This window comes from Nannospalax galili, unplaced genomic scaffold, assembly GCF_000622305.1.
Source record: "Nannospalax galili isolate Female #2095 unplaced genomic scaffold, S.galili_v1.0 scaffold529, whole genome shotgun sequence".
NCBI classification, from domain to species: domain Eukaryota; kingdom Metazoa; phylum Chordata; class Mammalia; order Rodentia; family Spalacidae; genus Nannospalax; species Nannospalax galili.
The window spans coordinates 2814793-2830351 of NW_008360309.1; the positions used below are offsets into that span (position 1 = coordinate 2814793).

Sequence of the window (15559 nt, forward strand, 5' to 3'; positions counted from 1 at the left end):
GAGACAGGGCCTTGCTGGATGGCCTCAGACTTGCTACATATACGTAGCCCAGGCTGTCCTTGAACCTGGGATCCTTCTGCCTCAGCTTCCCAAGTGCTGGAATGACAGGCATGCATCATCATATCTGACAAACTGAGACACTTTCAAATACCTCAGCTTTCAAACTGTCCCATGATGTGGGTCTAATTACCCCCATTTTACAGCTGAAGAATCTGAGGCAGAGAGAGGTTCGAGGTTACAGAGTGGCAGAGCTGGTCTGGTTCAAGGCTGCATTTTGCTTGGTGATCCTTTCAGTAACTAACAAGGCAGGCTGAGCAGCGGCCTCACTGCGGAGCGGGCACAGGGCCCCACTGCAGGATGCCCAGGAGCAGGCAGGTTCTGCTGCAGTGGAGCCTAGGGGTACGCCACTAACAGTTTTCTAGACTGGGTCATCAATGCTGGGCTTATTCAGGGACAAGAGGGAGCTGGAGGAGCAGGGCAAGTTGGTAGTGTGTCACCCCTGTACTTGGGAAGCTGAGGCAGGAGGACTCTGACTTCCAGCACAGCTCTGGATCCACAGCAGGGCCCTGTCCCAACAAGTCAGAGCTGGGGGAAATGAAAGTCCATGCACGGGCCGAGTGCTGTGCTAAAGAGGTTATGCTGACAGAAAGTGGAATTACCAGAAGCTTCCAAAAGCAGGAATGAATGGAAACAAAACAATGGACAAGCTGTGGTACCACCCCCTAATCCAGAAACATAGCTGCTCCAGAATAAACTAGGCTTGGGGGTATGGCACTGGAACAGGGTCTCATTGTAGCCCGGGCTGGTCTCCAGCTTGCTGTGTAGCCAAGAATGGCTTTGAGCTCCTAAGGTCCTGATTCTCCTGCCTGCACCTCCCCAATGCTCTGTGAACTCTAAGGCTAGCCATCAAGCACAGTCATGGTACCACAAGTGGAAAATCCCACCGCTAGCCTGATGTGACAGGCCCTCCAAAAGGAAGGCACACTAGAGATGTGACGTGAACTTCAGGCCATGTGTAGAAGGGAAATAAAAGACAAACAGGCTGGGCACATACGTTTAATCCTAGCACTCAGGAGGCAGAAGCAGGCAGGTCTCTGAGACTGAAGCCAGCCTGCTCTACATAGTGAGTTCCAGGTCACCTGAGGTTAAAGGGAGACCCTGTCTCAAAGCTCCCTCCAACAGAAGACATGAATGAACTTTGTGTTTGGACTTGGACCCCACCTTTAAGATATCTCATTATGTGTATGTAAGTATCACCAAACCTGAAAACACCTGAACTCTAAGGCTCAGTCCATTCTTAGACATTTTGCATAAGGGATGTCTAAGCTGCATACACATATATGCACGCAGGCAATCAAACTCCACAGACTAGGCCAGGCTGGCGTGATGTGCCATCTATGCCAATCTTACCACTTCTCTCTGTCCTATGGCTGTCATCATCCTCTGACAGGCAAAAACACACTAGGTGTGGCGATCCACACCTTTGATACTGGTACTTGGGAGGGAGCGGCAGGCAGATCTGTGAAGTGGAGGCCTATATAGTGAGTTTGAGGCCAGCTGGAGCTATACGGAGACCATGTCTCAAAACAACAAACCCACACACTCTGTACCACTCTGTAAGGCCTTTGCCCCAGCCTTGGAGAAAACCTGGGAACTGGGCTGTCTATGGCTGGAAGGCCCCTTGCAACACCCAGCAGAGAAAGGTGACTTGCCTGCCCAGGCTACTTGGTCAGTGCCAGTGGCAAAGGATGAGTATAGATCTGCCAGCTTCCAGAATAGGTTTCTACCGAAAAAAGGTCTCTAGCAGGAGGCACGTAGTGACAGGATATGAACGAGTGGCCTTCCTAGGCTGTTCTCAGTTTGGCACCAGGGAGGTCCTTGAAGTAGATAGCCCACTAGGCTGGTCTGGGCATGGCCCCTGGGCAATGCCTTTAACATCTTACTTTGTATCCATCACACACCCCTATGGTTGCCCCAAGCCGCCACACTGCCTTCACACTTTCCAGGAATGGAGCCTATCAGGATGCCTGTCCCTGTACCCTGAGTTCCCACTGCATGGAAGAGGTTCCCATTAGGGAAACTAGAGCATCAACCTCAGGCTTCCCTAGTGGGTTTTATTTGTATCTCTGTTCTTGAGACAAGGTCTCTTATAGCCTAGGCTGACCTTGAACTTGCATGATCCTCCTGCCTCTACCAAGTGCTGGGATAACAGCAGTGGGCCACCATGCCCAGTGTTTATTTTTTCAAATTATTTCACATGTGTCTCTGTGTACACACATGCCATACCACACATGTGGAGATCAGAGGATAGATAAGACTCCAGGGCCTTTCACATGCTCGGCAAGCGCTCACCACTGAGCCACATCCCCAGTCCTCTGTTGGATTCTAGCATCTGACTTACAGTTACAGATGCACAGTCTGTATGGTGTGTGTGTGGGGTCTGCAGTGAAAAACCATGAGCCATATGGAACACTATGTGCCCGAATGACAGAAACATAGCCTCGCTGGGTCGGCTCACACCTTGCCAGGAGATCAGTGGCTCCTGGGGACAGAGGGAATGAGAACACTTCGCACGTCCAAACGCAGTGCAGATACTACCAGACAGTTATAAACTCAGTGACGGCTGCTTTGCACTGTCCCCAAAATACAGAGGTCACCATCAGAGAGCCTAAAGCCCACCAAGGAGATGGGAACCATCTAGGCACATGGCCAGTCCAGTTCTCTTTTTTCTACATCATCTAGAAATTCAGTTGTCTCTAGAACAGGGCTAAGAAGTACCGTGGCTTCCCAGTTAAGTAGTGGCCCACACTGCTGCAAAGTTCCACACCTGCTGGAAGGTGCTCTGCATAGCAACCGTAAGGGAAATCGAGCTGGGAGCCTGCAGAGGTCCTCTGTGACCCCAGCATTTGGATTTCTGTGAGTTCAAGGCCAGCCTGGGTTATATAGTGAGTTCCAGGCCAGTCCAGGCTACATAGTGAGACCTTGTTTTGTTTTGCTTTTTTTTGTTGGTCTTTTCAAGACAGGGTCTCCCTGTAACCCCAGCTGGCCTGGAACTCGCTATGTAGACCAGGCTGGCCTCGCACTCACAGAGATCCGCCAGCCTCTGCCTCCCGAGTGCTGGGATTAAAGGCGTGTGCCACCACGTCTGGCTGAGACCTTGTTTTTTTTTTTTTTAAAAAAAAAAAAAAACAAAGGAGGCAGGGTATGGTGGCGCACGCCTGTAGTCCCAGCACTCAGGAGGCAGAGCAGGTGGATCTCTGTGAGTGCGAGGCCAGCCTGATCTACATAGCGAGTTCCAGGACAGCTGGGGCTACAGGGACAAAGGAAAGAAAGTAAAAATGTACCCACCTACACAGGATGTGATTTATGAAGGGCAGTCATGTCTATATGGCCCTATTTTACTTTCACTTGGGCTTTGAGAGGGCACCATTATGTTGTTTCTTTCGTCTAAAATTTGTGTATGCGTGCACATGTGTGCCCCTGTGTGGAGACCAGAGGACATCGGGCATCCAGCTCTACTCCTCTCTGCCTTATTCCCAGGAGACAGGGTCTCTTACTGAACCTGGAGCTAGACTGGCTTTTCACGTGGGTGCTGGGATTTGAGTTCAAGTCCTTATCCTGGCATGTGAAGCACTCTTACCCATGGAGTCATCTCCCAGTCCACCCGCCCCAACCTTTTCAGACAGGCTGCTCTGAAACTTGCCGTGTATCGTGGGCTGACCTTGATCTCCTGATTCCCTTTCCACTGCAGTGTTCACCAGAAGCAGACAGTGATGCAACAGGTGGACATGTCCTCACCTCTCACTCTTGCCCTCACCTCTCACTCTCATCTGCAGCCTTCTCTGCCTCCTCCAGCTTCTGCAGAGCTGTGGTCAGCCGCTCCTGAGCTCGGTCCAACTCTTCCTCCACCAGCTGGATACGTCGATTGAGAGCTGCCACATCTCCTTCAGCCTGGGGAGGTTAGAGGTGGCATCAGGTTAAGAAGTGGCACTTCTGGGACCAGCAGTGCGAGCCCTCCACACCGTCTCTCAGCTGATCCCGCTTCCCTGTCACAGCCCACTCAGGAGTCCAGGCCATGTGGAATTCATGCTCTGGTCTGGATTGGAATTGGACTGTATTTAATTGTTTTTTTTTTTTTTTTTTTTTTTTTTTTTTTTTTTTTTGTCTTTTTGAGACAGGGTCTCCCTGTAGCCCCAGCTGTCCTGGAACTCACTATGTAGACTAGGCTAGCCTCGAACTCACAGAGATCCGCCTGCCTCTGCCTCCCAAGTGCTTATTATTTTTTGGTTTTTTTTTTTTTTTGAGACTTGGTTTCCCTGTATCCCCAGCTGGTCTGGAACTTGCTATGTAGACCAGGCTGGCTTCCATCTCACAGATATCTGCCTCTTTGATCTCCTGGGATCAAAGGTGTGTGCCACCATGTCCAACCTTAATTGTTTATTTTTGAGACATGGTCTTGCCATGATACCCAGGTTGGGATCCAAATCCTGGATTCAGATCCTCCTCCCTGCTTGGACCATGGCACCTCTCTGCTTCAGAGTACACAATTTCAGTCTCTGAAAATTGAAAGGGACATTCCATATGTGACTGACGGCCAACCAAGTCAACCAGGAGATGAGATGTGCCTTTATCAGGTGTCAATACAGTAACTGCAACAGTAAAAAGAGAAAGCGCTGCCCAGTGATACACACCTGCAATCCCAGTGCTTGGGAAGTGGAGGCAGGAGGATTAGTTCAAGGCTGGCCTGGTCCACAGAGCTAGTTTAACCCTACACCACATGAGACTGCCTAAAAAATGCTGGGTCTGGTAGTACGTGCCCTTCATCCCAGCAAAAGGCTGAGGGAGGAGGACAGCTGGGTGGAGACCAGCGTCAGCTATAGAGTAAGACACTGTCTGAAAACCAGAGACTAGCATACTGTATGGTCTGAGGAGATAGCACTGGCCTTTCAAGGAACCCACAACAGATGCAGGATAAGTTCCAGAAGGTTCTTGGGGCTCACCATGGAATTCCCAGAGCAGCATGCCCCAGAGTTTGCTTCCCTGTATTGGAGCAGCCAGGCAAATGTACCAAGTAGGAAGTCCCAAGCCACTCACGCCGCAAGACCCTCCTAACCAAGCCTGGCACCGAGACCAGGGAGCTAGTGGATTGTATGTGAAAGCAGACAACGAACTAAAGGCACAAGAGGTGTCTGAGCTGTGTCAGTAGCTTTTTTGTGTGTGTGCTGTGTTTGTGGTCGCCTTTTTTATTTTTTGGTAGTGGAAGGAATGGAACCCAGGGCCTCAGGCATGACCAGCAAATGCTCTACCTGAGGCTCGCTTTACTCCAGTCTTCCTCTGTCCTGTTAACAGGCTTTCCAAAGCCCTTTCACTTACAAACAGAAAGTATAGAATGCAGAAAAGCAGGAACTGGGGTCAGGATCCCAGAGCCATGTGACCTGGGCAGGTTGTGTCACCTTTCTGAACTGTTATAGGGCTGAGGGTTATGACTGGAGGCTGTGTCGGCCTACCCTTCACACAGGAAAGACTGCAGGGGAAGCTCTCTGCTACATTTTTTAAAAATTGTGTACAGAGAGGGACACACATGTGGAGGAGCTCGTTTTCTCCTTCCGCCACTTGGGTCCTGGGAATTGAACTCTGGCTGTGTATCTTGGCGGCAAGTGCCTTTCCTGAGCCATCTTGCTGGCCCTGTTTTTTTCTTTGTTTTTTGGTCTTATTCAGACAGCGTCTCCCTGTAGCCCCAGCTGGCCTCGAACTCAGAGATTCGTCTGCCTCCGCCTCTTGAGTGCTGGGATTAAAGGAGTGTGCCACCATGCCAAGCGCTGGCCCTAGTTTTAAAATTTTAATCTGTCTTACAGATTGGGACACTGAGGGCCCTGGCAGGTACAGGGGCTTTGTTTGGTGACAAGGAGCTGGTAAGAAACAGCCCACTGAGTGTCTCTATCCCTAGAGGCCAGTCACCCTGGAACAGCCACCTTCAAGAAGGAACATTGAAAGTTGGTCAAGTGAGACTCAGCTAGCAGGGTGTGGTGATGAGCCTGTAACCCAGGCTTCAGGTGACTGGGACAGGAGGACCCAGAGTTCCAGGCCTGGATTACATAGCAATACTCTGTCAAAAATCAAAAATAGGGGAGCTGGGGAGAGGGCTCAGTGGCTAAGAGTGCTTGCTACACAAGCATGAGGACCAGAGATCGAATCCCCAGCAAGCACATTAAAGAACTGGGAATGCAGTTCAACTGAAGGAAGTGGGGCACAGGGAGGCCACATTATCTTATCCCTCTCAGTCTTCTTTTTCCAAATCAGTACTCTCTAAGTGTGGACAGTCATAAAAATTAGTGGAAAACAGTGCCCTCCCCAGCTCCAATTTATATAGCGGAAACTAAAAACTAGCAATCCACCAGAAAGAGGTCAGGCTGCCTATAAAACAGACAGGAGAGATCCCCATAAGTGTTTCTGATCTCCGAAACCCCTGAACACCAATGTGGCTGGCCACTAAGCCAGTGGTGAGTTGTCATGAAAACATCACCCAGCACTCTGCCTAGTGAGGGAGTGAGTGCCTCTTTTTAAAAGCACATTTATTTAGTATGTGTGTGTGAGATGGGGCACATGTGGAGGAGGTCAGAGTACAACTTGTAGAAGCTGGCTCTTTCCTTCCATGGATGGAACTCAGGTCAGGCTTGGTGACAAGCGCCTCTACCCACTGAGACATCTTGGTGGATCACAAATGCCCCTTTTAATGACATCAGTCACATTCACTGATGCAGGCTTGATGGAGCCCTCCATACACAATTTTTAGTATATTAACAAGATTATGCAATCAAGACCACTAATTCATGAAAAATTTGGTCACCTCTCAAAAGGAACCTCATACCCATTTGTAGCCAAGGGATTAAAAAACACTATGAATTCGAGTAACATCCTTGCATACCTCTCTATTGTTCCAATTTTAGTATATGTGCCACACAGTCCCCGCCCCCCCCCCAATTCAGGGTCTCAGGTAGCCTAGGTTGGCCTCAAACTCACTATATAGCCTAGGCTGGCCTTGGACTTCTGAACCTCCTGCCTCTACCTCCCAAGTGCTGGGTCAACAGGGTGCACAGTTTATGCAGTCCTGGGATGGAACCCGGGATTTTGAGTGTACAGGCAAGCAGTCTACCAACTGAGCTACACCTCCAGCCTGGTTTTTCTTTTTGCTTTTATGACAGGGTCTTCCTGTAGGCACAGCTGGAGAGGAACTCACCATGTAGAGCAGGCTGGTCTGGATCTCACAAAGATCCATTTGCCTCTACCTCCTGAGTGCTGGGATTAAAGGCTTGAGCCACCATGCCCAGCTTCTGCCTGGCTTTTCTTATAGTTTAGTTATATTGTCCAGGCTGGCCTCAGAGTCTTGGGCATAACTGCGCCTCCTGCCTCAGCCTCTGGAGTAGACTGGACTGCAGGGCCCATGCCTAACCTAGGAATCAACTTTCACAGTCATACTGAGTTTCTGGATTCATGAGCTGTCTCAAAAGAAGAAAAAATTGTCCTGATGGGGGCAGCACTGAATCTTGGCAAACTTTCAACTGTCTGAAAACTCAGGGGCTCCGAGTTGTTCAGCAGACACCAGCGCACACAAATTTTGAAAGAAACGGCTAGTCATCCCGAGCTCCGCCCCTTCCTGCAATCAAAGCCTTCCTCCGGCTACAAAGGATTTCCCTTATAAGGTAAAAGAGGCTTGCTAGATACTTGTGGCCAAAGAACCGGAAGACGTCGGCTAATCACACAGAAATCTAAACGAAACCAGCTGTTGGGACTCAGGCTCAGAGTCTGGCACCCGGCCTCCAGCTTTCCAAGACACTCAACTTTTCCCTCCCTTTCTGGTCTTCCAGTCTCTACCCTAGAATCGAAGCGCACTTCGTCAAGCAAACTTAAAGACGCCCGAATTTTCAGAACGCACCCTCCCACTCCTGGGCGGCCGCATTCCTGGCTGTCCCGAAGCTCAAGAACCATTTTGCAGTCAAAGTGGTTGGTGTGTCCCAGAGAGATGTCTGGGGTACGACTAAAAGGGGTGAGCCGGGTGTGACTCCGGTGCCGGCTTCCTCCGGCCAGGAGCCGGCTGCCAGACGGTCCCCAGGGCTGTCAACCTGCGCTGTCTGCTGCACCTGGCTGGCAAAGTCCCCTGCTCCCCCTGAGTACCAATTCTCATGTTTCAAGGCCCCGAACATCCGGGCGCCGCACACCCGTCTCCCCAAACGCTGCTCACCCTCCTCTAGAAGTCTCTTGGACACGAATTGAGCACCTCCTGTGTGCCAGAGATGGGATTAGAACCCAGATCCGTTTCTGTCCAGCCCTCCTCCTCTTTCAATTATTAACCCCCAGACCTGTTGCAAAGGCGCATATAATTGGTGCTCCAACCACCGCGCGGGGGGGGGGGGGGGGGGCATATTAACCCCCAGACCTGTTGCAAAGGCCCATATAATTGGTGCTCCAACCCCCGGGCGGGGGGGGGGGGCGGGCACGCCGGCAAACGTCCAGAGGGGTTTGGGGAAGAAAAGGTGGGGTCCTGCAGCCCTGAGCCATGTTCTCCCGGGCACTGAGTGCCCAGCTGCACTTCCGCCCCCGCCCGCAGCCGACACGTCGCCGCCCCTGGGACCTGCTGAGAAAGTTCAGCCGCGAAGCAGCGAGAGCGCGGTCGCCCCTGCCCCCACCGCGGTCCAGCCGCAGACAATGGAACCCAACGTCCGCCGGGCTGTCGCAGATCCCCTCGATCTCGGGATCCCAGCACGGCCCCCTCCGGCCATCTCCCCCCGCACCCCAGCCCTCATTTCCCGCCCTGCCGGGATGCAGTGCCCACTCCCGGGTCCCCGGGCAGCGATCCCGAGGTCAGGGGTTCCCAGAGGTCCCGGGGGTGACCGCGACGGCGGGGTGGGAGGGGGCTCGGGAAGCTGTCGGTGCCCGGAGCTGGAAAGAAAGGGGCGTGTGGCGGGAGCGTCTGCAGTGGGGTCCGGGAGCGCGGGCGGGATCCGGGATCAGGGAGCACGGAGTGCGGGCCAGATGGGGGATCGGGGATGGCTGACCGAATCCGGGAGCAGCGTTCGGGGGCCGGGGTCCTGGGACTAGGGTAGGGAGCAGGGAGTGCCCCGCCGGCAGCCCGGGGCCAAGCGGGGCTGGCCGCTCACTTTCTCGCGCCGCTCGCGCTCGCCGTCCAGCTCGCGCTGCAGCGCCTGCGCCCGGTCCTCCGCGTCGTCCGCCTGCTGCTGCAGGGCCTGGATCTTGCGCTTCACCGCCTCCAGGGAGTTGAGGCCGGCCATGGCGGGGCGCTCGCTCGGCTGCGCTCTGGAGACAGCGACGGGCCGCGCCCGGGCCCAGCCTTGGCCACGCGGCCCCCGCCTCTCCCCGCCCCCGGCTGCTGCCCGGGCGATGAGGTCACCCGGCGGCCGGCGACGTCAGCGCCGCTGGGGGAGGGCCTGACGTCCGCACCGCTGGCCGCTCTCGGGACTTATTTGGAGACGGCGCGCAGCCCCCGGGCTCTTCGTCCTCCCGCGCGGCCCTGCCCACCCCGCTTACGTCGGAGGCCTTCTTCTCCGCCAGCTCCAGCTTCTCCTGCGCGTCCTTCAGGGCCTCGGAGTCCTTGTCCAGCTCATCCTCAGCGCCCTTCAGTTTCTTCTGGAGGTGTGTCAGCTCCTCTTCCACCTGGGAACACCGGAGCGGACGTTAGCCTGGGCCTCATAAAGTCCTCTGCAACAGGTCCCACATCTCTGGGCCTCAGTTTCCTCATCTGCAAAGTATGGATAGCAGCAGGGTGTGGTGGCCCATGCCTCTTACCATAGCATTTGGGAGACTGAGGCAGAGGGATCGGGAATTTGAGGCCAGCCTGGATGACATGAGGCCCTGCCTCAAAATATACAGACATACAGGAGCCTCTGGGACGTCTCAGCAGTAAAGGTGCTTGCCACCAAGCCTGAGGACCTGAGTTCAATTTCTGGAACCCATAAAGAAGGACAGAACTGACTCTCATAAGTTATCCCCTGACCTTCACACATACCCCTACCCCCAACACCCCCCTTCAGAAAATAAATTAAAAATATATAGACAACACAAATTGCAGTAAGTATGCATCACATGCTACCTGTTGGTAGGTTTCATACCCTTCTCTAGGGACCCACGCTCTTGGGGAAGCCATTTGGCAGGCTGATCTTTAGGACTGCAGTTTTCTAGTGACCCCTGTTTTAAGATGTGCCTCAGCCCTAGAACCCAACTTCTCCCCCCTAGGCTCAGGGTAGGTCCCCCTGAGAAGGAAAAGTTACAGTCTTTTAACTGTGTTCTTATATTAAAGGAATTGAGCGTACACTATTTTGAAGTCCCTCTGTTTCCCTTACTAGGTAGATACCTTGATATGCAGCCCTAGGGTGTTTTACTCTTCAGTGAGGTTTTATCGCTGTGATGGTGATGTTGTCACTACCGTGTGATGTTTTATCACTGTTACATTCTGACCTCTGTGATGCTTTCCACTGACCATGTATAACTGCTGATAAAGAGGTGAAACTAAGAAAAGGAGTTCACCAAACGTTTTAACGAGGCACCTGCCAATCAGCCCCAAAATGTGGATCAAATGTGACATATCGAAACTTCTGCCAGTGATATCTGCGGATGTAAGCTGCAATGACTGATCGATTCCTAGCCCAGTTAGCCTGTCCTACTATAGATCAGAGGGGGGCAGATGCCCTGACCCACGCCTGGGGTATCTACTTTGAAAACTATGGTGACCAGGTGAACTCAGGAAGGAATTTTCCTGAGATAGTATCATGAAAAGAGACATAGGGGCCAGGTGCCAGCCATAATATGATGTAAGAAGGCCCTATCTGTACTTCTATTCAGGGCCCAGAAAATCTAAGTCTTGGTTGCTGATTCTGGGACCTCATGCATGGGAAGAGAATAAATGAGCCTTTGGGCTCTCTCCTGGGTAAAGATTTGATCTCTTAGCTGTTAGAAGAATTTTTCTGTAATACCTTTAGATCGATCTGTATCTTAGTTTCATAGCCAGAGAAATTTTCTGATGGGTATGCCGCAAAATTCCATGAAGAGCTCAATCCTGGGTTTTTCAGGCTCCACTGGAAGACCCGCCCCTCAAAGACAGGTTTCTCTGTAAGCCTGGGTTACATCTTTTTTGATTTTCTGCATTTGCTGTGCATCTTTTATTGAACATGTCCCTTAATCGCCCCCAAACTCTACTCCTGTTTTTCCTGAGGGCCTGCCTCTGCTTCCCAGTTTGAGGTGATCTAACCTGAGGGACAGCCCCCACAGATTCCATCTCCCTCACATTTCATCCCTTCAGAGCCAGAGGCAAGCTGCTCAGTGTCCTGCCTCTGTGGGTCCCCTAAGGCACTTGGGGTCCTAGGTGAGGCACTGAGAGCATGACGGGCTGTTCCCAAGGCTACTCTGTATATACTCCCAGTCAGCCTGTGACTGGATCCATTCCCGATTCCGCAACCCTTCAGGCCAAAGTCAAGTCAGGTCCAACTCCCAGCCTCAGATGTGTGACTCCCTTTTCTGGCCTCAGTTTTCCCATCTGCAGAATGGAAACCTGGGCCTGGTAGACTCTGAACGTTTGGGGCAGCTGTTTTTGACTGAGAAGGAAGCCAATTTCTTTAAGACACCTCACAGATCAGGCTTGGCCTGGCATCTACCTGTCTTCTGTGCAGACCAATGGATTGGAGTGCTTGCCTAGCACTGGGACTCTCTGAGCATGAAACGGAGATTTGACCCTGCTGGGCTCTTAGAGTGTGAAGATAGCTTGAGGATTTCTGTTTGTTTGCTTTTTTTTTTTTTTTTTAGTCTTTTTTGAGACAGGGTCTCCTTGTAGCCCCAGCTGTCCTGGAACTCACTATGTAGACCAGGCTGGCTTTGAACTCACAGAGATCCGCCTGCCTCTGCCTCCCGAGTGCTGGGATTAAATGTGTGTGCCACCACGCCCGGCCTGTTTGCTTTTTAAGATTTATTTATGTGTGTGTCTGAATAAGTGTGTGTGTGTCTGTGTGTGTTTGTGAGTCTGTATGTGGTGAGTGTATGTCTATATGTGTGTGTGTATGTGTCTGTGGTGTTTGTGTGTCAGTGTGTGGTCTGTATGTATGGTATGTGTCTATGTGTATATCTGTGTGTATTTGTGAGTCTGTGTGTGTTGTCTGCACACGCAAATGGTGTGTGTTTGTGTATGATGTGTTTGTGGTGTGTGAGGTGTTTGTGTGTGGATGGTGTGTGTGTGTGTGTGTGTGTGTGTGCTCATGTGCTCACCCATGTGGTCACACAGAGGCCAAAGACTCACATCAGCTGTCTTCTTTCTCGCTCTTTCCCTTGTTTTTTGAGGCAGGGTGTCACCGAACCTGGAGCTCAGGGATTTGGTTAACTCTGCTGGGACTTTCCTATCTGTAGATCTCATTGTTGGGATTCTGGGCACATGCCACTGCACCTGGCTTTAAGTAGGTGTTGGGGATCTGAGCTCAGGCCCTCATGCTTGTGTACAAGCATTTTACCACTAAGCCATCTCCCCAGCCCCCAGGAAGTTTGTTGATTGAATCAATGACACTCTAGAGTCTGAAGTGGTAGGAGGTGGGTATGAAAAATAAACAGAACTGATACAAACTGACCAAGTTCCATGCACAAAGTACATGTAAGGTGTGTGCAGCAGCCTTCCCTGTGAGTCACTGCCCTTTGGGGGGGCTCAATTTCCCAGTAAAATGGTCACAGAACACAGTTTAGTGAGGTGGAGGCAGGATGTGGGGTCAAAGGGCAGCAGTGGCGGATGTTGCTGCCCTGGGAGTGAGCAGGCAGGAAGCAGCCAGGCTGGCTGTCCATCCTGCCCCCACACTGGACAGGAGAGCCAGGAACCGGATCTGACTGGAGGTCCTTGGAGGTCCAGGCTCCTGACCGGTTCTCTCTGGCCTCAGGTCCAGGCTCCTGACCAGCTCTCTCTGGCCTCCTGCAGTATGAGGTCCCCTGGGGAAGGGGAGTCTGTGTTTACCCCTGCAGCCTCTGTCAGTAGCATGAGTGACCAGCACCTCTCCCTGCGCCCTGCCTTCTGTTGGGGCCTTTGGGACCTGATGTTCCAGGTCTGGCCACCTTAGAGAATTAGCAGAAGAGCTCAAGGGGTGCTCAGATAGAGAAACCACGGAAGGTACCAGCAGCCAGGTGTGGGAGTGCATGCCTACCATCCCAGTACTTGGGAGGCTGAGGAGGAGGAGTACTGTGGATTGCAGAATAGCCTAAGCTACATGACTGGACCATGTGTCAAAGAACCAGCTGGGAGAGATGGCTCAGCAGGGAAAGGCCCTTGGCATAAAGTCCAGTGACCTGAGTCCAAACTTGCGACCCACATGGTGGAGAGAACCGACTCCTCAAGTCCTCTGGACTCCACATGAACACAGCCCCTACCTCAATAAATAAACAATGTAAAAACTAAAAAGAAAAAAAGAAAGAAACCTGGATTTGAACTCAAGTCCTTCTGAGCAGGTGACTTTAGAGAAAGAAAGAAAAGATGACTAAAAAGTCCGGGGCTGGGGATGGCTCAGCGGGTGGGAGTGCAAGCACAAGGGTCTGAGTTCGAATCTCAGGCCCTCATATAAAACTGAATGTAAAGGCACAGGTGCCCGCAACCCCAGCACTGTGAGCTTCAGAGACAGGAGGAGAATCCTGGGACTTGCTGGCTGCCAGCCTAGCTCCAGGTTCAGAGAGAGACCTTGTCTCAAGGGAGTAAGGCAGACATTGGTATGGCAGGACACCAATGTTCTCTGACTTCTGAGAAACGGACATGCATGTGACACACACACACACACAGAGAGAGAGAGAGAGAGAGAGAGAGAGAGAGCGAGAGATCCAGCTAGAGGCAGTACAACCTGTCTACCATTTTGGCTACAGAACTGGCTGGGGACTGTGGGAAGCTTCTCTTGAGCTTATAGCTCTCTTGAGAGGTTAAGCTATATAAATCACAATTTAGTGAGAAGTAGAGGCACAGACTTGCTTTCTCTGACTCCTAAGCCAAGCCCTTTATGAGGACTCTGAGATGGATAGAGGCCTGTGTCTTCCAGGGAGGGTTACAAGGAAGGAGGAGGGTGGAGCTGGCCACACCTCCTTTATGAGGACTCTGAGATGGATAGAGGCCTGCAGTCTGACTGGGGACAGGGCCAGGCCAGTGTGTCTTCCAGGGAGGGTTACAAGGAAGGAGGAGGGTGGAGCTGGCCACACAGATGTGTCACAGCCTCTCAGGGCAGTGGGGGTTGGCAAGGCCCAAAAGGGGAAGTTGGGCGGGGCAGGAAATAATCCCACATTTATTGAGCACTTACTCCATGCCAGGCACTGGGCCAAAGGTTCCACCTGTGCAGTCACCCCTGAGCCATGTCAGCTGGGGCTGCTCTGTGACTTATCTCATTCTGGGCCCACAGAGACGCACAGAGCTGGGGGCACTGACACCTGACCTGGGAAGGGCCCTGCGTTTGGATTCACCATGCCTATGGCCCCACGGCCTTATCTGAGATTCCAGATACTCCTGTGGGCTTGGCAGGTGACCCTATGGTAAGGGTATGCCCTGAGGGTGCAGGGCACCCCAGAAGTGGGAACAGGGCTGCCTTCCTTCCTCCTACCTGCCACTCTCCACACCAGACACACAGACATACACAGAGACACAGACACGCACACACATAAGTATGCACATGCATATACACAAACTCACATAGACATACACGGACACACATGCACATACACAGCACGCACGCACACACACACACACACACACACACACACCTGTGACCCTGTGGTAAAGAAACAGGATATATTTACACATCACACTAAGATGAACACACACACTCGTGTGTGTGTGTGTGTGTGTGTGTGCACGCGCATGTGTGCTGTTGCCATGTGTGGGGGCCAGAGGACAACTTGTGGGAGTCAGTTCTTCCTTCCACTGTGTGGGTCCCATTGGTCAGGTCTCCAGGCTTGGCAGCAAGCCCCTTTACCTACTGAGCCATCTTGCCACCAGTACCCTCACCATTTCTATTCCAAGGCGCTAGCTTCCCACCATCCCCAGGCCCCAGAGTTCCCGTTGCCCCCACCGTCAGGTCCAGAGCCCGGCCACCGGAATGAAGGGCAGCACAGGGTAGGCGCTGGGCAGCACCACGGCTACTCACTTGTTTGCACTTGTCTTCGGCAGCTTTCTTGTCGGACTCGGCCTGCTCTGCGCGGTCGATGGCGTGCTCTTTGTCCAGTTTCAGCATCTGCATCTTCTTCTTGATGGCCTCCATGGCTGCCTGCAGGTGTGGGCGTGGGTCTGTGCTTGGCTGTGGCTGAGGCTGAGTGAGCAGCCTGCGTGGAGGGCCAGGCCTTATAGGCTGGTGCCCGACTGTAGAGGGTGAGTCTTGGAGGACACCCAAGCTGCCGGGCCAGCCTCCACTCGCTCGCTGAGGAGGACTTGGCCAGCTCACCAGGCCCCAGAGCCCTCTCCTTATTTGGGCCTAGGCTTTCTTAAAGAAAAAAAAAAATAAAAACAAGGCCAGAGTCATTTCCATTTAGAACCTGGTGACATAGGTCTGGGGCT

At 52.5% G+C, this 15559-nt stretch overlaps 1 protein-coding gene across 2 annotated transcripts in view; it reads right to left on the minus strand.

Moving 5' to 3' along the window:
• Tpm4 (tropomyosin 4) overlaps positions 1–15304 on the minus strand; it is a 28280-nt gene extending 12976 nt beyond the window's left edge. The window contains exons 1-3 of one of the 2 annotated variants that reach the window (XM_008824673.3): positions 15153–15304; positions 9544–9669; positions 3818–3951 (exon numbers count right to left, since the gene is read on the minus strand). In XM_008824673.3, the coding sequence (XP_008822895.1) occupies positions 3818–3951; positions 9544–9669; positions 15153–15266 (374 nt within the window). In that variant the 5' untranslated portion in view covers positions 15267–15304. Of the gene's footprint in view, positions 1–3817; positions 3952–9155; positions 9384–9543; positions 9670–15152 lie in introns of those variants that run through there. The other variant, XM_008824674.3, reaches the window with a different exon arrangement.
• Positions 15305–15559: the final 255 nt, after the last annotated feature.